The sequence below is a fragment of the Diplotaxodon limnothrissa genome, linkage group LG3 (assembly GCF_057381915.1).
Source record: "Diplotaxodon limnothrissa isolate DT_005_m linkage group LG3, D_limnothrissa_male_GT1.1, whole genome shotgun sequence".
In the NCBI taxonomy this organism is placed as follows: domain Eukaryota; kingdom Metazoa; phylum Chordata; class Actinopteri; order Cichliformes; family Cichlidae; genus Diplotaxodon; species Diplotaxodon limnothrissa.
In genome coordinates this window covers 1,034,679-1,061,105 of record NC_140598.1, presented here as the reverse complement: position 1 = coordinate 1,061,105, position 26,427 = coordinate 1,034,679, and the positions used below count along the sequence as shown (strand labels likewise).

Genomic DNA, 26,427 nt, shown 5'->3' with positions numbered 1-26,427 from the left:
TATAAAAAAGCCCAAAGCCGACTGTACTTCCTCAGGAGGCTGAGGTCTTTTAACATCTGCAGGAAGCTCCTGAGGATGTTTTACCAGTCAGTGGTTGCTGGAGTACTTTCCTATGCTGTGGTGTGCTGGGGGAGCAGCACAGCAAAGAGGGATTCATCCAGGCTGGAGAAACTGATCAGGAGGGCTAGCTCTGTGGTCGGCATGAAGCTGGACACTCTGGTGACAGTGGCAGAGAAAAGGACATTAAAGAAACTGATGGACATTATGGACAATGCTGGGCATCCTCTGCACACGGCCATAAACAACCAGAAGAGTCTGTTCAGTGACAGGTTGCTTCTCCCCAAGACAAGAACTAACAGACTTAAAAACTCCTTTGTCCCACACGCCATCAGACTGTTTAACTCCTCTCTGGAGGGGAGAGGGAGGGGAAACAGGAAACAGGAGGACAAAGGAGGGGGGAACAACTAAGCTGTAGTGCCTCTGCACCTCACTGTACAATACCTTGTGCAATACTTTTTGTAAATAGTCAACAGTGCAATAGACTCAATACTTGAAATGTGCAATTCACTTGTATTTTTATTTTTTATTCCTATTTATTCTATTTATCCCCTTTGTATATTTTATTTATATTTGTCTCTGTATTTATATATGTGTGTGTGTGTGTGTGTGTGTGTGTGTGTGTGTGTGTGTGTGTGTGTGTGTGTGTGTGTGTGTGTGGGGGGGTCTGGTGCGCTGCATGGATGTGACCAGCTCCACCGTGCGTGGCTTGTTGTGAGTAGCTCAACTGCGCAGTGGTTTTGGTTAAGTGATGGCGGCCTCATTATTTGGTTTGCCAGCCTGGTTATTTCTAATAGCAGCGTTGCTGTCTTTTTCTGTTGAAGCCTTATAGTTGTTTTCTTTGTTGAAATGGTGACCCTCGTTGGGTTGACCTGCCTGATTTATCATTAAAGCAGTGTTGCTGTCTCTTTCTGTTGTTACTGTTTATATGATTATTGGATTAATTGATTATAATAAAGATTTATTTCGTGTTAAACACCTCTGCCTGGCATCCTTTTCCTTTCAACCCGGATCTGACTGTTACTGTCCCCCACCCTCTTCGCCTAGCTTTCATGTGGGGACGTAAGACTTGTTGAATGGAATAAAGTCTGTTCCTTCAAATATATGTTCCAAGTATTCCTTTACAACTCCAATCTGAGAAGTTTTTCCAGCTGTGTATGTTTGCATGCGATTACTGGCAGTCATTTTTAGAAACTCCCAGCATGCTGTCAGAGATTTATTATTGCACAGTGCCTGTTATATCCAGCCAGGGCTCATAGAAGATGTTTTAACCATCTGGAGATACTTGTAGACTTTTAATTCATTTGAAAACCTGATGCTTAACATTGTCCACCCCAGCTGTAAAACTGAGAAACCAGTCTTACTTGTTATCATCTATCGTCCACCTGGGCCTTACACAGAGTTTCTGTCTGATTTCTCAGACTTTTTATCTGATATAGTGCTCGGCTCAGATAACATAATTATTGTGGGTGATTTTAACATCCATGTAGATGCTAAAAATGACAGCCTCAACATGGCATTTAATCTGTTATTAGACTCAATTGGCTTCTCTCAAAATGTAAAAGAACCCACCCACCACTTTAATCACACTCTAGATCTTGTTTTAACATATGGCATAGAAACTGAAAATTTAACAGTGTTTCCTGAAAACCCTCTCCTGTCTGATCATTTCCTGATAACATTTAAAATAATTGATTAGACCGCTGTGGAGAGCAGACTTTATCACAGTAGATGTCTTTCTGAAAGCGCTGTAACTATCTTTAAGAATGTAATCCACCCACTGTTATCATCTTCAATGCCCTGTACCAACATAGAGCAGAGCAGATATCTGAACGCTACCCCAACAGAGGTCAATTATCTTGTTAATTTTACCTCCTCACTACGTATGACTCTGGATACTGTAGCTCCAGTGAAAATAAGACCTCAAATCAGAAGTACCTGACTCCGTGGTATAATTCTCAAACATGTAACCTAAAGCAGATTAAGCTGGAGAGGAAATGGCGTCTCACAAATTTAGAGGATCATTTTGTGATGACTGTGGCAGCAGTCGTGTGGTTTTAGTGAAGAAGGACCCAAAGTCTGGCAAAAGCTGTGATTTGAGTGAGCTTTATTATGAGAGGTGAAAACAACAAAAGCGAGGGTGTCGAGTACAGAACTAAAACATAACCTAAACTGGGAAAACTAGAGAACAAACCTGAAACCATAATATCCCAGGACGAACATGGGATGGAGAATAGAGAAGGCAGAGTTACACAGATAACGCGACAAGGAACATAGGCAGGCACACGCTATAAATACACATGAGATAACGAGGGAATGACACACCAGAGGGAAACACAGCTGAACCTAATTAGGCAAGACAAGGAAGTAAAACAGAATACGCTAACATGAGACGGGACCTTCAAAGGAAAACAGGAAATTCACAAACTCAGGGACACGAAGAGAGCACAAGGGGAGGACACAGGAAACTAAAACCAGAATAAAGTAGGACATGAGATAATAATATTAACCCCTAGATGGTCACACAAAACGCTGGGTCAAACGACCCAGGACCATGACACATTTAGCCTGGAGAAATAGTTTGTTGTTTTATAAGAGAGCCTTCCGCAAAGCCAGAACATCCCACTATTCGTCATTGATTGAAGAAAATAAGAACAATCCTAGATTTCTCTTCAGCACTGTAGCCAGGCTGACAAAAAGTCAGAGCTCTTTTGTGAGAAATCTCACAGATGTAATATTATCTACAGCTACCTTTAGTACCATTGATATTTATTTAGACTCTTTTTCTCCAATTGATCTTTCTGAGTTAACTTCAATAATTACTTCCTCCAAATCATCGTGTCTTTTAGACCAAATTCCCACAAAACTGCTCAAAGAAGTCCTGCCATTAATTAATTCTTCGATCTTAAATATGATCAACCTATCTCTAATGATCGGCTATGTACCACAGGTGTTTAAGCTGGCTGTAGTTAAACCTTTACTCAAAAAGCCATCTCTAGACCCAGCAGTCTTAGCTAATTATAGGCCAATCTCCAACCTTCCTTTCATATCAAACATCCTTGAAAGAGTAGTTGTCAGATCATCTGCAGAGGAATGGTTTATTTGAAGAGTTTCACTCAGGTTTCAGAGCTCATCACAGCACAGAAACAGCCTGCTAGACCTTAGTGCTGCATTTGATACTGTTGACCATAATATCCTATTAGAGTGATTAAAACATGCTGTAGGTATTACAGGTACTGCGCTGCAGTGGTCAATTAGTTCCACAGTGTTCAGTGCTAGGACCAATTCTGTTTACATTATACATGCTTCCCTTAGGCAGCATCATTAGAAGACAAAAGCATACATTTTCACAGCTATGCAGATGACACCCAGCTCTATCTGTCCATGGAGCCAGATAACACACACTAATTAGTTAAACTGCAGGAATGTCTTAAAGACATAAAGACCTGGATGGCCGCTAACTTTCTGCTTCTTAATTCAGATAAAATTGAGGTCATTTTACTCGGCCCTGAAAATCTTAGAAATATGGTATCTAACCAGATTCTTACTCTGGATGGCATTACCTTGGCCTCCGGTAACACTGTGAGGAACCTTGGAGTCATTTTTGACCAGGACATGTCCTTCAATGCACATATTAAGCAAATATGTAAGACTGCGTTCTTCCATTAGCGCAACATCTCTAAAATTAGAAATATCCTGTCTCAGAGTGACGCTGAAAAACTAGTTCATGCATTTATTACTTCCAGGCTGGACGACTGTAATTCATTATTATCAGGAAGTCCTAAAAATTCCCTGAAAAGAATAGAATAGAATAGAAAAATCCTTTAATTGTCTCACAGGGGGAAATTTGGGTGTAACAGCAGCAAGAAAAACACATATACAAACAAACAAACAGTACACAAGACAAAGAACAGAAACATACACAATTTTTTACATATTTACATGAAGGAAAGTCTTCAGTTAATCCAAAATGCTGCAGCAAGAGTACTGACAGGCCCTCATTGGCTTCCTGTTAAATCCAGAATTGAATTCAAAATCCTGCTCATCACATACAAGGTCGTAAATAATCAGGCCCCATCTTATCTTAATGACCATATCACCCCATTAGAGCACAGGATGATCCACGGCTTCCACCTCAGCTCTTTTTCCAAAAAGAAGAGTGCTGTCTGCTGCCGCTCATACAAGTCGACGTCAACTAGGTCCAGTTCGTGTCTTTGCAGCAGGTGTTGTTCTTCTGTCAGTGTACTGTGTGGAAACTGGAGAAAGAGGAACCAAATGCAGGACTTGCAGGCTGGTTAAGAATGAGCACGGTGCTTATAATAAAGACTGGATAAACTTAACTACAAGTCTAAGCTTTGTTTTATATTTTAATACTGTCATTTGTTTTACTTTGGTTGTTGTAAAGTTTTTCCCACATCATAACTGGAAAACTGTTCAATCGTACAGTCTGGTCCTGAAAACCTGGGCCTTCTTTGAAAGGCTTTTCCTTTTGAGCTCCATAACCAGTTTCTATAATACCTCGAAAGTATACTTTTCCAGTGGGTAGGTGAGGTTCAAAGTGTACATTAATCCAAACAGCATTGCAGCTGCTAGGGTATAGTTATCCAAATCCTGCAAGACTCTCTGGCCTTCAAGGACTATCCCAATGTCCTCAGGGCTGCCGCTGGCATCTCTTGATTTTATGATGTAAATTCCCATGGTTGTTTCCTTATTAGATCATTGGATAATGGCTTCATCTGTGGCCTAGAAAATGCAGAATTCCAAAATTTAATTCAACAGAACACTGGTCAAAGAACATTATACCAAATTTTATTTTAATCTGTGGGGAAGGAGCCTGAGTTGGTGCGTGAGGTTGAGAAGTACCGGCTAGATATAGTCAGGCTCACCTCTACACATGGCTTGGGCTCTGGAACCAGTCTCCTGGAGAGGGGCTGGACTCTGTCTCAGTCTGGAGTTGCCTCTGGTGAGAGGCGGCGGGCTGGAGTGGGTATTCTAATATCCCCTCGGCTTGCTGCCGGTACGTTGGGGTTTTTCCCGGTGGATGAGAGGGTTTGTTCCCTGCGCCTTAGGGTCGGGGAACGGGTCCTGACTGTCATCTGCGCTTATGCGCCGAGTGGTAGTTCAGAGTACCCAGCCTTCTTAGAGCCCCTGGTGTTGATGAGGTCCGCTCCGAGTTCCTGAAGGATCTGGACGTTGTAGGGCTGTCCTGGTTGACACGCCTCTACAATGTTGCGTGGAGATCAGGGCAGTACCCCTGGACTAGCAGACCGGAGGGTGTGTTCCAACTACAGGGGGATCACACTCCTCAGCCTCCCTGGGAAAGTCTATGCCAGGGTGCTGGAAAGGAGAGTTTGTCTGCTAGTCGAACCTCGGATACAGGAGGAACAATGCGGTTTTCGTCCCGGTCGCGGAACACTGGACCAGCTCTTTATCCTCTCGAGGATACTTGAGGGTGCATGGGAGTTTGCCCAACCAGTCTACATGTGTTTTGTGGACTTGGAGAAGGCATTTGACCGTGTCCCTCGGGGTGTCCTGTGGGAGGTGCTGCGGGAGTATGGGGTGTCTGGCCCATTGCTACAGACCATTTGATCCCTATACAACCGTTGTAAGAGCTTGGTTCGCATTGCTGGGAATAAATCGGACTCGTTCCTGGTGGGTGATGGGCTCCGCCAGGGCTGCCCTTTGTCTCCGGTTCTGTTCATAATTTTTATGGACAGGATTTCTAGGCGCAGCCAAGTGGCGGAGGACTTTCGCTTTGGTGACCTCAGAATCTCATCTCTGCTTTTCGCGGATGATGTGGTTCTGTTGGCTTCATCGGGTGAGGGCCTCCAGCTCGCACTGGAACGGTTCGTAGCCGAGTGTGAAGCAGCGGGAATGAGGATCAGCACCTCCAAATCTGAGGCCATGGTTCTCAGCCGGAAAAGGGTGGAGTGCCTACTCCGGGTCGGGGATGAGTTCCTGCCCCAAGTGGAGGAGTTCAAGTATCTCGGGGTCTTGTTCGCGAGTGATGGGAGAAGGGAGCCGGAGATTGACAGACGGATTGGTGCGGCGGCGGGAGTGATGCGGACGCTGCACCGGTCTGTCGTGGTGAAAAGGGAGCTGAGTGTAAAAGCGACGATTTCAATTTACCGGTCGATCTATGTCCCTACCCTCACCTATGGTCACAAGCTGTGGGTAGTGACCGAAAGAACGAGATCGCGGATACAAGCGGCAGAAATGAGCTTCCTCAGAAGGGTGGCTGGCCTCTCCCTTAGAGATAGGGTGAGAAGTTCGGCCATCCGGGAGGGGCTCAGAGTAGAGCAGCTGCTGCTCCACATTGAAAGGAGCCAGCTGAGGTGGTTCGGGCATCTGACAAGGATGCCTCCTGGGCGCCTCCTGGGGTTGGTGTTCCGGGCATATTCCACCTGGAGGAGGCCCCTGGGCAGACCCAGGACACGCTGGAGAGATTACATCTCTCGGCTGGCCTGGGAACGCCTTTGTATTCCCCGGATAAGCTGGAGGAGGTGGCTGTGGGAGAGGGAGGTCTGGGCTTCTCTACTTAGGCTGCTGCCCCCGCGACCTGGCCCCGGATAAAGCGGATGAAGATGGATGGATGGATGGATCTTTTATAAACATTTTAAGCTTCTTCAGTTTTCTGTCTTAAGACATTTCTGTTTGGTGCATTTTGCTTTTTACATGCATTTATTATGTATGGACACTCTATATATTTATGTTTTCTAATATATTGCTTTATTGGGCAGTTTGTGTTATATCATAATGTAAATATTCTAAGGAATTCATCATACACACTGACATCTTGTTTCTGATATATTTCACCCAGTTTTGATTTATTTAATCATTTTAAAAGCATTTATTGTTTCCTCTGTCCTTACTCGTCTGTGATCTTTATTTCTGTCCAAAATATTAATCTTGTAATTACCTTCACAGACTTTAAAAACTGGAAGATGGTCACTGATGTCACTACTGAGAAGTCCACTTAGTGCCTCATTTATAAACGTGTCTATGAGAGCTGCAGGATGTGATGTGGCTCTGCTACTTTTAGAGATCAGGTTCACACAGTATGTTGCTTTAATACCTGAAGATTAGGTTTCAACTGTTATACATTCAACACGTCATCAATCACTGTTTAGTTTAATTCATATTTTACAGTTGGTCATCCAAGTACTTCAAATTTTTCCCAGTTTCTAATGGTACAGTACTTTTTTTTGGCTATCAGTTGTTTAAAAGTCTTTAGACATGAGATTTTTTTTAGTTTTTAAGAATAAGGGCGATCGTGGCTCAAGATTTGGCAGTTCGTCTTGTAATCGGAAGGTTGCCGGTTCGAGCCCCAGCTTGGACAGTTTCGGTCGTTGTGTCCTTGGGCAAGACACTTCACCTACCGCCTACTGGTGTTGGCCAGAGGGGCCGATGGCACGATATGGCAGCCTCGTTTCTGTCAGTCTGCCCCAGGGCAGCTGTGGCTACAACTGTAGCTGCCTCCACCAGTGTGTGAATGTGAGAGTGAATGAATAGTGGAATTGTACAGCGCTTTGAGGTTCTCGAAAAGTGCTATATGCAATCCATTATTATTATTAATAAATTTAGCAGCAATCCAAAATACATACATGTATTTATTAGAATTAAATATAAAGATTGTCGTTATTCACTTTTCTTTTTCCTTTTTCTTTCTTTTTTTTGTTTACTTTTACAAAAGTAAAGAAGTAACAAACAAAGTTATGTCTTTGGAATATGACAAGTGAGTCAAACAGTGCTGCACATTAGGGCTGGGTATCGTCACTGATTTCTAGAATCGATTCAATTCCGATTCACAAGGTCCCGAATCGATTCGATCCACGATTCGATTTAATTCGATTTGATTCGATTCGATTCTGGGAAATTTTGACAGTCAGAAATATTATAATTCAGATCAGTACATTTACATATTTTTGTATCTATTAAAAGGAAGCTGACACACGCAAGACTTTATCAAAGGTGTGAGCATCACAGCAGATGCCTTTGTGTCAAAGTAGCTGAAGATAAAACACAGAAAAACATGAAGGTGATTTTCCTGTTCTGGGATTTTATAAAAATATTCTGCAGTACATCAAAAACGAAAGAAAACCATTAATCAACATATGAACATCACCTCTGAAGTTACAGCGGTTTTATTAGAGACACGGCTAAGCGTTTTGCATTTTGCTTAATTTTAAAAAGTTTAAATTTGTTCAATATTGAACGGCAGAAATTAGGTTTACTTTTCGGAAGTAAGTAAAAGGGAAAAAAAACGTCGGCCGACAGCGCTGTAAACAACGGTAGACTTGTGTGTAACAAGCAAGCGAATAATGCAGAAAAGAGAGAGAGAGAGAGAGAGAGAGAGAGCTGTGCATGAAGTGTGATTTTTATCCTGAAAAGTCAGCAAAAGTCAGAGGGAATTCATGACGATGTTTATGTGAAGCGTGGTTTGGATCTTCTTTTGCTGCTGGTTCGGTCAATATTGTTTGGAGAGAGATAAAACTAACAGCCATATGATCAGCGCAAAAAGGGTGTAAACACACAGCGCGGACCCGCGGATCAGAATCAGCGAGCTGTCGGCTTTCAGCCCCGACCGTCAGCTGAGAAAAGCGACATCTAACTGATCCTGATCCGTCGGCGCTGTGTGTTTACGTCTTTGTGCAGAAGCCGTGCACCTGCTCTCATTTACTGTCTTAGCTGTTTGGTGGTTGTTGAAATTTTGTGATCTTTCACCTGAGATTCTGGCATTTCGGGCAAAATAAATTAATATTAAAAAATCGATTCAGGATTTTAATGAATCGATTTTACGTTATCCAAGCTAGAATCGATTTTAATCGATAAATCGATTATAAAAACCCACCCCTACTGCACATCCTCGCTGCAGGTGTGAAGAAGGAAACCTCAAAAAACGATGTAAATGTATGAAAATGTTTTGACAAAGCTTAAAATCCTACTGTCGGTTTTGTAAAATTTTAAGTTTAATTTCTACATTTAAATTCTAAATGACAGCAGAAAATTAATTCCTCAGGGCAGCAAACACATGTTACTAGAAGGAGTAACGCTTCTAATAACATGTTGTTTCTCCTCTGAGTTTAATTGTGAAAGTAAAAAAAAAAGAACAAAAAAGAGTTTTATTTTGAAGAATCTGCAGGAAATTATCAGTGTTCCTCTGTTTAACTTAAGAGGACCAAACTTTTAGTGCAGCAGCAGCTGCGTGTTGTTGTTATCAGGACTTTAACTGGAGATGAAGATGTTGCTGCCACTCCTGCTCCTCGTACTCGGTAAGAGCGCTCTTTGAATGCAAACACAACGACACAACTGTTTGTGCTTTTAGACAACATAAAGTCTAACATGAGTTTACTGAATGTAAACTGACTCTACTTGACTTTATTCCTTATAACGCCCTCTGGGACTTCATGCAGCGCGCTCACAGGGTTACAGCTGAGTTCATATCTGTTTAAGATGAACTATCTGTGTGTTCCAGACGTCTGTTTCTTACTGATAGAACCACAAACCTGCCAGAGTGTAGTGACGTTTGACAAGATTAACGACTATGGCAAAAACAGAAGATGAAAAGGTGTCCAATGATACAGATGAAAATTGGTTGTGTCACCAGTTGTGTGTAACATTGTCAGTAGTGACACTTTCATGTGTTGTAACACTGAGATGTCCATTTGCTAATAAACTGTTTTGTGTGTGTGTGTGTGTGTGTGTGTGTGTGTGTGTGTGACTGTGTTTCTGCCTCATTTGATGTTGTTGCATGGTGAGGTTATTTGTTAAAAATGAATGGACTGCGGTGTCGTTGTTAGCCCTGCAGGGCTCAGATCTGCTTGTATCTGTGTTCATTTTCAACCAAATGTAGATATAAATAAGAGATGGTTTCCTCCTTTAACCTCAGTGTTGTTCAGTCATCCATCAGTTTTCTTTAACATCTTTGATGTCCTTTCAGTCAGTGTTTGTTGGAGAGGAAGGATACATGTTTGAATGCTTTTCATAAAACAAGGCTGAGAGTGACGTTACATATTCTGCAACTTTCTGAAACCACTTTATATTCGACTTTATATCAACCCAAGGAAAAAATCCACTGCATACACATAAGAAGTGTTTTTGTTGTGTGTGCTTGTGTCTCCTTCCAGTTTCCCAGCATGCCCTGGCTCCGGTAGTGGAGGTGTATGAGGGGGAAAAATCTGTCCTGTTGCCTTGCGAGTACTCAGGTTTTATACCTGAGGAAAATCCCACAGTGCTGTGGACTCGCAATGATCTCAACCCCAAATCTGTCCACCTACGACGAGAGGAAACAGATGATCTGAAAGGGCAAAACCAGCGTTACAGAGGGCGCACATCAATGAGGCTTGATGCTCTGGACAGTTCAGACTTCAGCCTCACTCTGAGAAACCCTCAAATGACTGATAGTGGCAACTACACCTGCTCCATCGGAAATGAAAGGGCAGAACTGAAACTGACCGACGTACAGCTGCATGTCAAAGGTAAGAAACCCAAACAAACAAAAGAAAAACCACACCTTCTATAATCACAAGTCAAAGATCACATGTCAAACTAAAGGTTGATAGAAAAGGAATTTCTTTTGTTGAAAACTGGAAAATGGCATTAACATTTTCCAGATGTAATCAGTCTGCAAACATCAAAATCTCACAGGTAGATTTTTTGGTGTTTCTACTAAATCTGGATGATTTGATTCAGAAGGTTTTACATCCTGTATACGCAGGAAAACCTGCAGCTCACAGGCCTAATAGAGACCGATGTACAACATGTAACAGAGGATGTCATTTTAAGAAGATAAACTTGACCTCTGGAACTATGAATGACAGGATGATAAAGTGCTGCCAGCTGTTCTTTATTCCAGAAGAATCCACTTCCAATCAAGTAGCTTTCATTTATTCATTTATTGAACAGGAAGCAGGGTTATGCATTCATAATGTGAGTGTGGAGGTAGTGTGGTAAGGGGGTGTTATACAAGTGCCAACATGAGAAATTAGTGACGCTCCCTTAATGGCCTCAAGCTGCCACTTGTGGCACGTCTGGAGGAAAGGCAGATAATTTTGAATGTTGTGGATCCAAAACTTGGCACCGCCTCCATCTATGATGGCCCAGGAGCTCCGTTTTAGTGTCCAGTTTAGTTACAATTTTAAACAAAAAGAGAGAGAATCATGATATTTATATATTATTAATATGTATTTTTACTGGTAGCAGAGATCAGAGCACATCAATTCTCTCTTTACCATGAGCATGGCTGCTGCTGCTTCTGATATTATGGTTCATTTTCCTCATAGATCAGCAGGTGGAGGTGAAGGTGGTGGAAGGATCAGATTCTGTCATCCTGCCCTGCAAAACAAAACCTAACATACCCGAGGCCACCAGAGTGGAGTGGACTCGCTCTGACCTCGGACTCATGGTGGTCCGTGAGTATTCAAACCGAAGTGGCCAACTTATGACTCAGGATGAAGTTTATAGAGACCAAACGAAGATGAATGAAGACCTGCTGAGAACTGGAGACCTCAGTCTGACCCTGAAAAACCCCACAGAGAGAGACACAGGACGATACATCTGCACCATCTACAGGGACAAAGACATCCTCAGATGGAAAGTAATGCTGCAGGTCAAAGGTAAGTGCTGTACTTACAGGTCAGAGGTCAATGTTGTGGACACAGGTCAGAAAACCTTTCGTTTTCTTTTCATCACAGAACCATTTCCATCCTGGGCCATAGCTCTCCTGGTTCTTCTTGTTATTTCCGGAGGTCTTTTATTTTATTTCCGGCACTATTTCATGTCAGGTGAGTGTCTCCTCCTACACTACCCATAATGCCGATGGTTAGCAGGTGTCCTCTGGTGGCTCCTTGACTGTGGCTCACACAAACTTGTTCCAGAAGCTGAAAGAGTTGAGAGTTACAAACAGCTGATACAGAGAGCTGAAGAGAAACTTCCAGGTTTGTTCCAGAAGTCAGAAAACCTCCTTCAGACTCAGTCATTGATCAGTGAAACAGCTCCACAACATGACTTTACTAAACAGTGTGTGTGCTTCACTGCATTGATCTGACACAGAGGCTGCATGTGGACAAGCTGTTCTTCTTCTGTGGTGGTAAACAGCAGCTGACATGGAAACATGTGCTGACAGTAAATGTTGCAGCAGCTTCAGTAAATGTTCCTCCTTGAGTTGTGCTCAGTCATGTGGTGGAGAGCTTCAGATGTTCAGACACATGAGATCTTCATGGTTTCTGTGCTGATGTGTGTGAGACATGGCCGACTGTGGAGGCTCAGTCTGTCTGTTCTTCTGCTCTTCATCCAACATGTCTGCAGCATTAGTAAGGTAGTGAGTGCTTAATTAATCATTTATAAAGTAATACTCATCCTTAGTGTTTAGTTTATAAATAGATAGATATAAATTGATATCAATATAAATATAGAATCTTGATTAATAAGTCTGTTTTATACGTCTGATGAAAAAAGTATTTAAAAGCACATTTGTTTGCTTTAATACATGTTTTGTTAATACTTGTTTCATATTTCATATCATGGTTAATTCAGGCAGTTAACAGTTAATGTCTTTTGTTCTAGATGATCTAAAGTGAGAACTACTTTGGCTTTATAAGGAATTGCTTAATGAAAATGAAAGTGTTTCAAGACTCCAACAAGTCTTTACAACAGAAAAGCACAAAGACAAACAGAATATCCAAATATTAACTGCCAGGTGCAAACATCACCCACCTGAGGTTCACAGAATATTCAGCTTGTGCGAGTGGATTAAACTAAGAAGATCAGCTGAGCAGTTGGAGCCTCAGGACAGCTTAACTTAAATATACTGAAGCCTCTTCATTTAAAATAAACACAGTTTTCACAAATCCATAGTGTTTATTTGACATAACTTCACAAACACCACCAACAGATACCATGTATCCATCGTGTTAAACTCATAATGCAGGGAAATGTCTCTGGGAGGTTTCAGAGTTTGGGATTTCTTTAGTTCAGTCCTGAGGTTCAGCTGTCCTCTGGTTTGTGCTCTGTTAGCTTTAGTCAGACATGTCAACATCCAGCCTGCTTCAGTTCCAAAGCGCTGCTGAATTAAAAGAAATCGTGCTTTCACACAGGGGAACTCAGCTGAAATGAAGGAAGTAGTAAATAGTGTCCTCTTCATACACGATGACAACTCTGAGCAGCTTCTTGGGGTCGAGGTGATCAGGAGGAGAGATGGTTCTCCATCATCAAGGAGAATCCCAAATCAATGTGCATTTCCATGATATCTTAAAACCCCATCCTGTAAACAGGGATGTTACTGTTCCTCCTGCTCTGATGTGCTTCTGTCCTTCAGCTTTATCTAAACCTCTGAAAACCTGCTGCTGTCTGTATTTGTTGTTCTTTCAGTTATTCCAGTGAAGGTGAAGGTGGAGGATGGGGAAACATCTGTCACGCTGCCCTTCAAAACCACAAAACACCTGTCAGGGGAAATTCAAGTGATATGGGAACGTTACGAGCCGTTCCAGAAGGCTCACGTGTTTACGAACGGCCAAAACCAATATGAAGAACAGCACGAGGTTTACGAAGGCCGAACTGTGATGAATGACAAACCGCTGGAAACTGGAGACCTCAGTCTGACCCTGAAATACCCCACAGATGCTGACAGTGGAGAGTACAAGTGTTTGGTCTGGAGGCAGGGAACCTTCATCAGAAAGAAAACTGTGCTGCTCAAAGTCAAAGGTTGGTTTGTCTGTAGAAGTAGAAGAAGCTCTGATTTTGGTGCCAAAATAAATCTATGAAGTTATGAATTCACAGCTCATGTTGTGTTTGTTGTCTTCTTAGTCTGTCAGGTGCAGTTTAAGGTGGGGGCGGAGTCTGTCCGGCTGCCCTTCATAACCACAGAAAACCTGCCTGAAGATACTAAAGTGGAGTGGAAACACAAAGAGCCTGAACCATCACTGAATGTCAACGTGTATAAGAACGGCTCTGACCAGCATGAAGAACAGCACGAGGTTTACAAAGGCCGAACTGTGATGAATGAAAAACCGCTGGAAACTGGAGACCTCAGTCTGACCCTGAAACAGCCCACAGTTGCTGACAGTGGAGAGTACAAGTGTTTGGTCTGGAGGAAGGGAACCTTCATCAGAAAGAAAACTGTGCTGCTCAAAGTCAAAGGTTGATTTATCTGTAGAAGTAGAAGAAGCTCTGATTTTGGTGCCAAAATAAATCTATGAAGTTATGAATTCACAGCTCATGTTGTGTTTGTTGTCCTCTCAGTCTCTCAGGTGCAGTTCTTGATGCGGGCGGAGTCTGTCCAGCTGCCCTTCATAACCACACAAAACCTGCCTAAAGATGCTGAGGTGAGGTGGATACGTGAAGAATCAGGTCCATCAGTGATGGTCCACGTGTATAAGAAACCCTCAGACCAGCCTAAAGAAGAGGACCAGGTTTACAAAGACCAAACAGAGATGAAAGAAGACCCTCTGAAAACTGGAGAGACAGTGGGAGGAAGGGAAACTTCATCAGACAAAAATGGTAGGTTTGTTTATTTGTTGTTTATTGGCTTGTGCTATTGTGTCTGACTGTCTTGTGTCTCCTCTGCAGGGAGAGTTCAGGTCCAGGATCAAACAGGGGACATCAGGAACAGAAGCAGCTCCATTGATCCGACTCCTCTGATGGCTGATCAATCAGTTTGATCTGTGTGTGACCAGTGCTGTGAGTCAAACAGCATGATCACAGGACCATAGTAATGCTTTTTGTTCTCATTTAATTTGCCTTTTTTTAAATTGTAAATTTGGTTTTAATGTAAAATATTATAATAATTATTATTCTATGAGTTCAACCTCCGTCACTCTGACCTTTGAACTTTTTCTGCATTTTGTGGTTTGGCTGTTTCAGCGTTGTAACACAGAAACGCAGATTCTATTTTAAGTCCAGTTTCCTGTTGTTGGTGTTCAGATGTGGTGCAGCCCCCTCCACCCATCCTGTGTCCTTATCAGGACCCCCCTCCCCCCCTTCACTTTAGTGCTCCAGTCAAAACTGATCGGTCGGCTCTTAAATTAGCATAACAAACATTTTTCACCACCAAATACAGTTCAGTGGGTCGTCAGTAGGTCGTTCAGGCAATGGGGGGGGGCATTTCCTATGGTTTGACCGGGAACACCACAGATGTAACACGTTGATTAAAACACTCAAAATTCAGTGAAATAGGTGCTCATCACTTTTATGTTCAAGTGCATAGTGGGGAGGATGTCATAAGACCTCGAGCCAATCGGATGGAAAACACAATATTTATGAGTGTTTTAAGTTGTAAATTGGATTCGACCTGAACATGACAGGAAGGTTACTCATCTTTCTTCTCTGGACTGTTGGATAGAGCCGCGTGACCTGCACAGAGACTACACATGGAAATGAGCAGCAGAGCTCAAATCTGTCAGCTTTCCATCTGCTTTTTTAGATTGGTTATTATCTGTTAACACCAGTGTTGGTCAAGTTACTTGAAAAAAGTAATCAGTAACTAATTACTGATTACTTCCCCCAAAAAGTAATCCCGTTACTTTACTGATTACTTATTTTCAAAAGTAATTAATTACTTAGTTACTTAGTTACTTTTTAAAAACACGAGTTACAACCTGAAGAGGTGATAAAGCGATAGATCTTTCAGCCCAATTCTACTTTTTCTACATAATCCATCATACAAAATGTAATCAAATGGAAAAGTCTCTTTTTAAAACTTGTTTTATTAGTTTTAATCTTTTAACTTTATGCATCAAGCAAAAATAAAATTATATGCAACATTCTCTGACTGGAAGAAATTAGTTTAACATTCAAACCTATTTTCTGCACATTCCAGCACATAAAATAAAATATTTTTTGTGTTTACACTCACTCTTTCAAATAGATGCAAGTAAAACACAGCAGAAAATAAATAAAGTCAAAGACTCAGCAGTCCTGTTGCTCTATTTTCACCGGTAAAGCAGGACTACGGTAGGCGGAGGTTTACCCTAGTGCAGGTGTGCCGCGGTCAGTGGAAGAATCCGCGAGTTTCTCTGTGCTTGCTTGGAAGTTTAGGGGTTTTTTTCGCTGTAAAAAGAAGTTTTCTTCCCACGCACGATGGACACTAATGTTTTTGTCACTTTTTATGGAATCAAACTCAAAGTAAGGTCAGTACTTCCACGCTTTAAACGCTGCACGCTCATACTCTCTCCCACAATCGATATGTGATCCATTGTTGCTCTGCACACAGCTGTTGTCACTAACGTCGCACTCGCTTACGTCACTGTCATGAGACATTCTCGCAAAAAATCACAGTTTTAGTAACGCAGTAACGCAGCGTTCCTACAGGAAAGTAATGGTAATCTAATTACCGTTTTTGCAATAGTAATCCCTTACTTTACTCGTTACTTGAAAAAAGTAATCAGATTACAGTAACGCGTTACAAGTAATGCGTTACTGCCCATCTCTGGTTAACACACAAAATAAAAACAGCTGGCTGACCTTTAATCTAATCCTTGTTGTTCTTCTTCTGTGGTGTTTGTGATGGAGCAGCCGGTCCTGATGTGTTTGATGAAGCCAGGGTTCCTGCTGCTTCAGCAAAGTTTCAGTTTTTTAACAATTTAACAACAGCAAAATACACAAGATTCAAAACTGGTGATGCAAAGAGCTGAATTTCTTTTATTTAACATGTAAAATTTTAGAAAGCTGAATTTAAGCTTGCTTACTTAGAAAGAAATAAACTGAAGTAGTCCACAAATTAGTCTCTACTGTTTATGATAATTATATTTTAATGAGAGATACAGAACATCACATAAAACTATAAGTTGGTTTTTGTAATGGAAGATTTTATATGTGTGTGTGTGTGTTAGTTATTGTCATTTAAAGTGTTTATGTGCTCAGTTGTGACACTGAACAGTCAACAACTAGCTGAACTTACTTTGACCTCGACATTTGAAGAAAACAACTGCTTTTTCTACGTTATGAGTTTCTTAAAGTCATTTGAAACTGCGACATCTGTTTTGAACATGCTGGGGTGAAGACCGCAGAGCCTGAGAAGGGGAAGTAAGTAGCTGATGTTATGGGAGGATAAGTAGGTGCCGCCACGCCTCGAGAGCTCAGAGCTCGCATGAGTGTGTTAACCGTCTGTTTCCTCTCCCATGCACATGGTCATATAGGCGTTTGTTACAGCTAACCGTGTTTGCAGACTTTGTTAATCTAAATTTCACCACAGTTTGTGTGTCAGTTCTTCTCAGAGAGTCTGCAGGACAGTTTGGTCTGGAAGCTCCTCCTGTGTCCTCGAGGATCAGAGTGTAAAATGACAAGTTTTGTGCCAGTGAACAAACACCTGCTGAACTTTGATAAAAACCTGATAACGTTCCCCCTCTGAGATCTCCATCATCAGCAGGCAAACAGTGAGATCTGCTCTGAGCTGCTCTGTGAACACAGACCACGCTTTGTGCTTTAGACTGTTTGAAACTCCAGCATTCAAACAGTGGCGGATCTAGAAAATGTTACATGCGAGGGCCAGAAGAGGGGGATCAGGTCTATGCAGGATGGCACGTACCTCTTCAGTGAAGTATGTGGAAACCCCCTATTCACAAATGGAGTACATTTGTGCACAGTAACTGAAAACTCTTCAATATGAGAAGAAGAGAAAGCAACACCAGAAACAGCACACAGTAGACGTAACTACCAAAATAAAATGTTACAACAGCAGAGAATACCTGACATGAAATTAGGGCGCACAGGAGGGCAGGAAAACCGGAAGCCCAGGGAATCAAAATGAAAGTAAAACTAAGAAACTCTGACAATAAAACTAAAACAGGAGATAAATCAAATACCAAACTCACAATGACACAAACTATGAACACTGTGCAAAAATACAGCAATCAAAGGCTTGTTTATTCACTTAATTAACCATTAAGTAAACCGTGTTCGCTATAACCTGCATGTATACCAACCAACTACATTTAATTTGACCAGATTATGATAAATGTAACATTTTACAGTGTACTTATGTAACAAAATACATGGAAAATTTCCCTGTAATTAATTTAGTTAAAGTCAGAATTTTAGGCATGACCTTTTTGGGGGTCCAAACTCAAACTATGAAATAACAGTGAGGACAGTTGATCATATTATTATATTAATACTTTTTCTTTTTATTTGATTATTTATTCGTTTTTATTATTTTACACACACACACAGCCATCATCTATACAGCTTCTAAACTTACTGTCAGTTTTGCAAAACTAAAACTGTAATTAGGTCAGGTTACATTAATATAAACCCACGTGCATCAACCACGTGTTCCTGAAAGCAGCTCGCTGTCTGCAGTCTCTGTGCGCCCTGCTGCTTCTCCTCACTTTCATGTTTGGAGTTCTGCAGAAGGATTTTATTTTGAAGGCTCTGACAGGAAGTTGTGAGGTGTCTCTGTGTAACTTCAGAGGAGGAAACTTTGTTCAGTGCGTCAGCGGTGCTGTGATCGAGCTGTGTGCGCCTGTTTCTCAGAGTTAACGGGACTTTCAGCGGAGAGGAAGATGCTGCTGTGGCTCGTGCTGCAGGTCCTCGGTAAGAAAGCACACACGCAGACTGACACACACACAGTGTGTAACACGAGCTGACTGCATTAGGCCCCTCTGTGTAGTTACTGTGGTCCCTACATGCGATATTCATGCGGGGCGGGTCTCACCGTGACAGCTGAGCTCATCATCCTGATATCTGCTTGTTTAAGAAGTGCGTCAGCGCTCGTGTGCGTGTGATTCACGGCAGGAATAAAAGTACTTTGTATAAAAACTGAAAGCTTGTCTCACATTATTAAAAGCCCCGTTTACCATAGAAAGCACTTTAATGTGTCAAAAATGGTTTTTGTTCACAATAACGCCACGTGCACAATCATCTATGTTCAAGTTCACTGATTAATAAAGTTATAACAATCCTAAAACAACAAATAGACATTTTTCTTTTTTTTAATTCAACACCAGATGTTACTCTGTGTTTATACATTTTTAATGCTTAGTCTCAGAATAACTTGTGTCCTGAATTGCCCCCTTATAGAAATCCCCCTGAACAGGTCCCCTCCCTGGTCATCTGGTCACATGACTTACAGTAAAGTCCACAGTAGAGATGGTCTTTTTTGTTTTTCATACATTAGAATGTCTCACTGTGACTGTTACTGTACAAACTGATGTCTTTGTACATTTGGTGTTCATTTCATGTCAGGAGATAGAACAAATGTGAAAACTAGGAAATATTAATGCATTATAATATTTTTATTACATTTAAGAAGTGTTATATATGCTGGTGGTACCAGGACAAACGTCAGTAAAGGTGTCCATGTAAAAGTGTGTTTAGATGTCGAGGTCAGGTGGTACAGCTGCAGAAGTGTCACTTCATGAAATCAGTATGTTCTTAAAAGCTTTAAAAGCTTTAGCAATATTACGTTTCTCAAACTGTTTTTAACGGCTGTTATTATGGTTGTTATTTTTATTTCATGGGGTTGAAAAAACTGGCATGAAAAATGTTTCATCTGCTTAATGAGAACTTCCTTCTTTTCTAAGCCCGACACATGAAAACAAATCAAAATTGGTTTAGTACGCACGTATTCACAGTTGTGATGTCACCCCTGCTTGTTTATTAACACGTTCTTCGTTTGCAGATTACAGTCAGGGATTAAAAGCACTTCATTCGTAACAGAGACGAGTCTCAGAAAGTTTCACCTCCGTGTTTTTCAGACGTGCATCAAAGTTTTCTTTGATGTTTTTAAAGCATCCTTCGAGTTACTTTTTGTTGGATGGGAAGAATCCATGTTTGAGTACTTAGCAGAAAACGTGGCTTCTGAAACCACTTTTCCCACGATGTGAACCACTAGAAAAATCCACAGCATACAGGTGATTAGTGTTTTTTGTTTTGTGTGCTTGTGTCTCCTTCCAGTTTCCCAGCATGCCCTGGCTGTGGTGGTGGAGGTGTATGAGGGGGCAAAGTCTGTCCAGCTGCCCTGTCAGTACACAGGTCTTATACTTACGAACCCCACAGTGCTGTGGACTCGCAATGATCTCGACCCCAAATCTGTCCACGTGAGACGAGAGGAAACAAATGATGTAACAGGACAAAACCAGCGTTACAGCGGGCGCACATCAGTGAGGCCTGATGCTCTGGACTCTTTAGACTTCAGCCTCACTCTGAGAAACCCCCAAATGACTGATAGTGGCAACTACACCTGCTCCATCAGAAATGAATGGGCAGAACTGAAACTGACCGACGTACATCTGCATGTCAAAGGTAAGAAACACAAACAAACAAAAAGAAAAATGTCAAACTAAGGTTGATAGAAAAGGAATTTCTTTTGTTGAAAACTGGAAAATGGCATTAACATTTTCCAGATGTAACCAGTCTGCAAACATCAAAATCTCACAGGTAGATGTTTGGTGTTTCTACTAAATCTGGATGATTTGATTCAGAAGGTTTTACATCCTGTATACGCAGGAAAACCTGCAGCTCACAGGCCTAATAGAGACCGATGTACAACATGTAACAGAGGATGTCATTTTAAGAAGATAAACTTGACCTCTGGAACTATGAATGACAGGATGATAAAGTGCTGCCAGCTGTTCTTTATTCCAGAAGAATCCACTTCCAATCAAGTAGCTTTCATTTATTCATTTATTGAACAGGAAGCAGGGTTATGCATTCATAATGTGAGTGTGGAGGTAGTGTGGTAAGGGGGTGTTATACAAGTGCCAACATGAGAAATTAGTGACGCTCCCTTAATGGCCTCAAGCTGCCACTTGTGGCACGTCTGGAGGAAAGGCAGATAATTTTGAATGTTGTGGATCCAAAACTTGGCACCGCCTCCATCTATGATGGCCCAGGAGCTCCGTTTCTGGGTAGATGACCTGAACATACCAGCATCAGGCCGCCGCATCAACAACATGTTGGGAGGGATTGAATCAAAATCAGCTACATTTGAGGGGACATAAACATAACCAGGGGCCTGGAGTTAACGATGCCCTCTACTTTGCTAAGTATGGTCCTAAAGACTTCTTCAGTGACATGCTCCGAGATGGTGTAGAGCTGACTTGATGGAACAAATCTCCCGTTCCCACGAACCACCGTGTGGAGCGTATGGAGGGTTGAAATGGAGATGCTGGCTGGCCGACTGTTTTCAGAGCAGGGCCGAGATGCGATCCTTGACATGACGATGAACACCAGGTGCTGCCATCTGTACTGTGGATGTACCACATGTAGTGAAATGTATATAAAATTTGAATAGACACTGAGGAGTGGAGGCCTAGTGTAGGAGAGCTTTGGCTGGACCCTGCAGAATCCAAGTCGGTACAGTACAGCTGGTCCTCTTCATGGATCCAGATGTGCAGGCTCCACTGGAGTCAGGAAATGTGGGTAATCAGAGCCAATCAGCAACAGTGGTTGAGCTTGATGGAACAGCCCATATGACCAATCATGATCGTGTATGGTAAATGGCCTGCATTTGTATAGCACTTTAATTAGTCCCTAAGGACCCCAAAGCGCTTTACACTACATTCAGTCATCCACCCATTCACACACACATTCACACACTGGTGATGACAGCTACCTTGTAGCCACAGCTGCCCTGAGGCACTGACAGAGGCGAGGACACTGGCGCCACTGACCACCACCAGTAGGCAAACATGGGGTTAGTATCTTGCCCAACGGGGCAGCCTGGGTTCGAACCACTGACCTTCTGATTAGTGGCTGACCTGCTCTGCCACCTGAGCTACAGTGTATGTCTCTATCTTTATTTACACACATGTTCTGTTGCTTGTTAGTTGTTACCTAAAGGTAGCACTGTGAAGACTATTTGTATGGATTTTATAGTGTCCAGTTTAGTTACCATTTTAAACAAAAAGAGAGAGAATCATGATATTTATATATTATTAATATGTATTTTTACTGGTAGCAGAGATCAGAGCACATCAATTCTCTCTTTACCATGAGCATGGCTGCTGCTGCTTCTGATATTATGGTTCATTTTCCTCGTAGATCAGCAGGTGGAGGTGAAGGTGGAGGAAGGGTCAGACTCTGCCACCCTGCCCTGCAAAACAAAACCTGATCTGCCTGAAAAGGCCACAGTGGAGTGGACTCGCCCCGACCGAGAACTCACTATGGTCCATTTGTATGTAAACAGAAGTGACCATCCTAAAAATGTAGACAACCTTTACTGTGGCCGCGCAAAGATGAACAAAGACCTGCTGAGAACTGGAGACCTCAGTCTGACCCTGGAATACCCCACAGAGAGAGACAGTGGAGGATACATCTGCACCATCTACAGGGACAAAGACATCCTGAGACAGAAAGTAGTGCTGCAGGTCAAAGGTCAGAGATGTGGAAAAACATCAGGGGTCAGTGCAGGAGATTGAGGTTCAACAGTCATGTTGATATTGTTTCATGTTTCTCCACAGAACCATTTCCATCCTGGACCACAGCTCTCCTGGTTCTCCTGGGTCTTCTTCTAGTAGTTTCTGCGGGTCTTATATTTCAATTCCGTCATTATTTGGTGTCAGGTGAGTGTCTCCTCCTACACTACCCATAATGCCGATGGTTAGCAGACCTGAAGAGAAACTTCCAAGTTTTTTCCTGAAGTCAGAAAACCTCCTTCAGACTCCGTCATTGATCAGTGAACTCAATCAAAACCCTCTGTTCACTTGGAAAAATGATGGAGAAACAGTCTAACACTTGTGTCTCCATCATGCTCCAAAACGTTGTTGCTTTGACTCTCGTCTTTGGGTTTTTATCAAGATGAAGGAATCCAGAAGAAGTGTAATAATAACAATATTCAAGAACATCAGTGAGGTGCAGATTGTTTGCAATATTTGGTTAAAGGTGCCTTAGTGAGTTGCACTTCAATGAAAAGTACTCATATGAATGGGGATTTAAATATTTACTCAACAAGACAAAGATGATGTTTTCTATAAGGAAAAGGTAGAAAATGAGGTCAGGCACAAGTTACAAGATCAAGTTAAATGTTATGCGATTAAACAATTCAAGTTTAGTATACATACGTCACAGTGCTGTTAGCTGCTCAGTGCGTAGAAAATATGAGACCGTTAATTGATTGATAATACTTTATTCATCCCGAGGGAAATCGGGTTAAGGCTGCCAGCCGTGCCAGCGCCATCTTGCCCTTCCGACCATACATACATTACACAAACATCACATGGGGAAGACAGGTCAGAGAGGTATAACAATGGAAAATGTACAACATGAGGAAAGACGAGGAGAAAAAATAACTCCCCCAGACTGAGCTTCAACTGGGAGATCAGGGGGGTGAGTGCAGGTCTGCGTGATGCGTATGTGTTCTGTGTTCAACCGAGAGAAAGTGTCCCTTCACTCGGTTAAGCTAAAGTCAACAATCTTCGATCAATGCGGGTGGCCTTGAATGAGGGGAAAGAGAGTCACAACAAAAAGTCTTATTATCTAAAGGAGAGTTTTGTTATTTCCGTCAGCTTTTGCCTTGAGCATCCAGCTGGTGCCAGGGGATGAGATGAAGATGGTAGTTGTTTTGATTAGGGCGAAAAAACTGCATCCAGTTTTACAGCTGGTGTAATGTCCGTCACTGGTCACCAGGTCTCTTAATTCCCGTTGTTCTTCTTCAAGATCTTATCCATAATGTGTTCCAAAAACACAGTGTGAGTACTCACAACCCATCGTCTATCATGTCGGCCAGCCTTGTGAGATTTTGAACAGCTGTAGCTGCTTCTTGTTCTTCAGTAAGCCAGGCCTGAGCCAGCTCCAATCAGCCAGAACTCTGTTACCATAGTTCTGAATTGGTAGACGTCGTTCAGTGTCCTCCATCAAGAGTGTCGCCAGACACACGACGCAACCGACCATCGAGTATCTGGCAGCAAACGTCTCTGCAGGACAATCGGGCTCTCTCAATTCCCGGAGAGTGTCAGTTTCGTTAAGGCACCAGTCGATCAAATCCATAATTCTTCTTTAGGTTTTTAGAGAACAAGTCTGGGAGACTCTCTTAGGGTTAGAGAATAATCGAGACTATACAAAAGACATGAGAAGCCAAGCAGTTTTAAATTTCTGTCAGTGTCAGGATCTCTATCCTGTTCCTCCTGCTCAGATCTGCTTCCGTCCTTCAGTTTTCTCTACACCTCTGAATACCTGCTGCTGTCTATGTTTGCTGTTCTTTCAGTGATTCCGGTGAAGGTGGAGGTGGAGGAGGGGGCGGAGTCTGTCCAGCTGCCCTTCAAAACCACAAAATACCTGTCGGGGGAAATTCAAGTGATATGGGAACGTTATGAGCCGTTCCAGAAGGCTCACGTGTTTACAAACGGCCCAAACCAATATGAAGAACAGCACGAAGTTTATAAAGGCCGAACTGTGATGAACAAAGACCTGCTGGAAACTGGAGACCTCAGTCTGACCCTGAAACAGCCCACAGAGAGAGACAGTGGAGAGTACAAGTGTTTGGTCTGGAGGAAGGGAACCTTCATCAGAAAGAAAACCGTGAAGCTCAAAGTCAAAGGTTGGTTTGTCTGTTTGTTTGCTGGCTTGTGTGATTGTGTCTGACTGTCTTGTGTCTCCTCTGCAGGTCCAGGATCAAACAGGGGACATCAGGACCAGAAGCTGCTTCATTGATCCGACTCTGAGTTTTACCCTCACCACTCTGCCTTTTTGTTCATTTAGAGAGTTTTAATGTCACAGCGTGATAATACAGGAACACACGTTTCACTTTTAAGTCCAGTCACATCCTCACTCTGTCTCTGCTGTGTGCACAGTCCTTCACTGTGTGTGATCAGCTATTGTGTGACGTTCCATATTCCTCATCTGTTTCTCACCATCTTTACAGTCTGTGCTGTTTAACCTTTTTAAGCCATTTTTGGGCTTTTTCTAAACACTTTCAAATAAAGGTTTTACTTCACTTTATTTCACTTATCATTTGGTTTTCTTGTGTCTTTTGTATGCATTATGTTGCACACATAGATTAGTGTTACCTTTGTGTTTATTTTGGGGTTTTGTTTGTTGTCTTTTTAAGCTTTGTGTGTATTTGACTTTTGCAAATTAAAATGAAGAAAATATTTTGGTAATTGTTGCGATGCCAACAGAAGGTTGTTATTTTCACATTGTGATGGAAATGGAGAGCGGAACCAACTAAGTGGAACCAGTGGGCTGTGAGGTGTTGCACCTGGTGAAGGCGAGGGACCCGTGCTCTCCTCAGAGGAAGACAAATGAGAGGCCTGTGTGTTTGTTCCTCTGACAGCTTCAGCTGTTTTTCACCTGCTTGTCTTGAGGCAACTGTTATCATGATTTATAAATAAAACTGAGTTGAACTGTTTGGGTTCACAGTGCACTGAATGCATCATTTGCTACTGTGGTGCAACCAGTGTTGGGACCATGTGACCTGTCCAGAGTGTACAGCTGGAAATAAGCAGCTTAACTACAATCTGACTGGTTTCCATCACTATGTTTCTGATTCATTTACATTAACTCACACTGTCCCTGTTCAATAAAAACAACAGGCTAACCGTTAATCTGATCCAGTGTTGTTCTTCTTCTGTGGTGTTTGTGATGGAGCAGCTGCTCCTGATGTGTTTGATGAAATCAGGGTTTCCCACAGCTTCAGGAAGCTTACCCACTGTGCAAACTTGATATCATGAATTGAGCCTTTTATGAGCCATTTCTGGACGTCCAGTGTTGGGTCTTTTTTTCTGAACATTTACTGACTGTTACCTTCATGCACGGGCTGTTTATAGTCCACATGTGTGTTTAACCTCAAACGTAAACTCATTTTAGATCGTTTTCACACTCCGTCTATCGGCTCTGTAGGCCCATGTTTCCAGAGTGTGGAGGACATGTTTTCTGTCTGTTCTCAACTTTCTATGAGCCTCCAGTCATCCTCTGCGACAGAGGAGACAATTAAATGAAGTTAGTGGAAAATATTTTGTAACAGAAACATGTCCTCTGTAAAAATGTGTGCAGAGTGATCAGCGGACATCTCCAACATGGCACAAGTTCATTACCTTTTAAAAATTATTACAAACATTTTCTTAATACTTATAATACTTAATTCTTTAATCATTATTAATTTGTGTGTTTTTTTAACACATAAGAACTGCTGCAGGAGTGAAAGAGGAAAACTCAAAAAAACAAAGTCATGAGCTTGAAGAGTTGAATTTTATTTTTAAAGCTATAAAAACATTTTTCATAGGTTCAAAACTTATTGTCAGTTTTGCAGAACTTCAACATAGAGAGACTAAAACTGACGTCCTTCCTTTCAAACCTTCTTTTCAGCTTCAGGTTCCAGCAGAATATAAATCCACATGTTGCTAAAAGTTGTCAGTAGTCTGTGTGAGACATGCTGTAACGCAGGGGTGCCCAATCCCGGTCCTCGAGAGCTACCGTCCTGCAGCTTTTAGATGCATC

The 26,427-nt window shown here is 42.1% G+C and overlaps 2 protein-coding genes across 2 annotated transcripts in view; both read left to right on the top strand.

Moving 5' to 3' along the window:
* LOC146634233 (uncharacterized) overlaps nucleotides 1-14,714 on the top strand; it is a 31,428-nt gene extending 16,714 nt beyond the window's left edge. The window contains exons 7-9 of the mRNA XM_085375709.1: nucleotides 13,440-13,758; nucleotides 13,861-14,193; nucleotides 14,623-14,714. Coding sequence (XP_085231835.1) covers nucleotides 13,440-13,758; nucleotides 13,861-14,193; nucleotides 14,623-14,714 — 744 coding nt within the window. The remainder of the gene's footprint in view (nucleotides 1-13,439; nucleotides 13,759-13,860; nucleotides 14,194-14,622) is intronic.
* Nucleotides 14,715-18,493: 3,779 nt separating this feature from the next.
* Nucleotides 18,494-24,871, top strand: LOC146634232 (butyrophilin-like protein 2). Its single transcript, XM_085375858.1, has 6 exons — nucleotides 18,494-18,585; nucleotides 19,948-20,295; nucleotides 22,036-22,368; nucleotides 22,455-22,556; nucleotides 24,197-24,529; nucleotides 24,596-24,871. Exons 1-6 carry the CDS (start codon nucleotides 18,555-18,557, stop codon nucleotides 24,640-24,642), a joined length of 1,194 nt encoding a protein of 397 aa, XP_085231984.1. The 5' UTR covers nucleotides 18,494-18,554; the 3' UTR covers nucleotides 24,643-24,871.
* The last annotated feature ends 1,556 nt before the right edge of the window (nucleotides 24,872-26,427 follow it).

Excerpts from the sequence above, each read along its gene's own strand:
- LOC146634232 (XM_085375858.1), top strand. The coding sequence starts at position 18,555 with ATGCTGCTGTGGCTCGTGCTGCAGGTCCTCG. Across the intron at positions 20,296-22,035 it reads CGTACATCTGCATGTCAAAG|ATCAGCAGGTGGAGGTGAAG; the intron begins GTAAGAAACACA and ends TTTTCCTCGTAG. Across the intron at positions 24,530-24,595 it reads CGTGAAGCTCAAAGTCAAAG|GTCCAGGATCAAACAGGGGA; the intron begins GTTGGTTTGTCT and ends TCTCCTCTGCAG.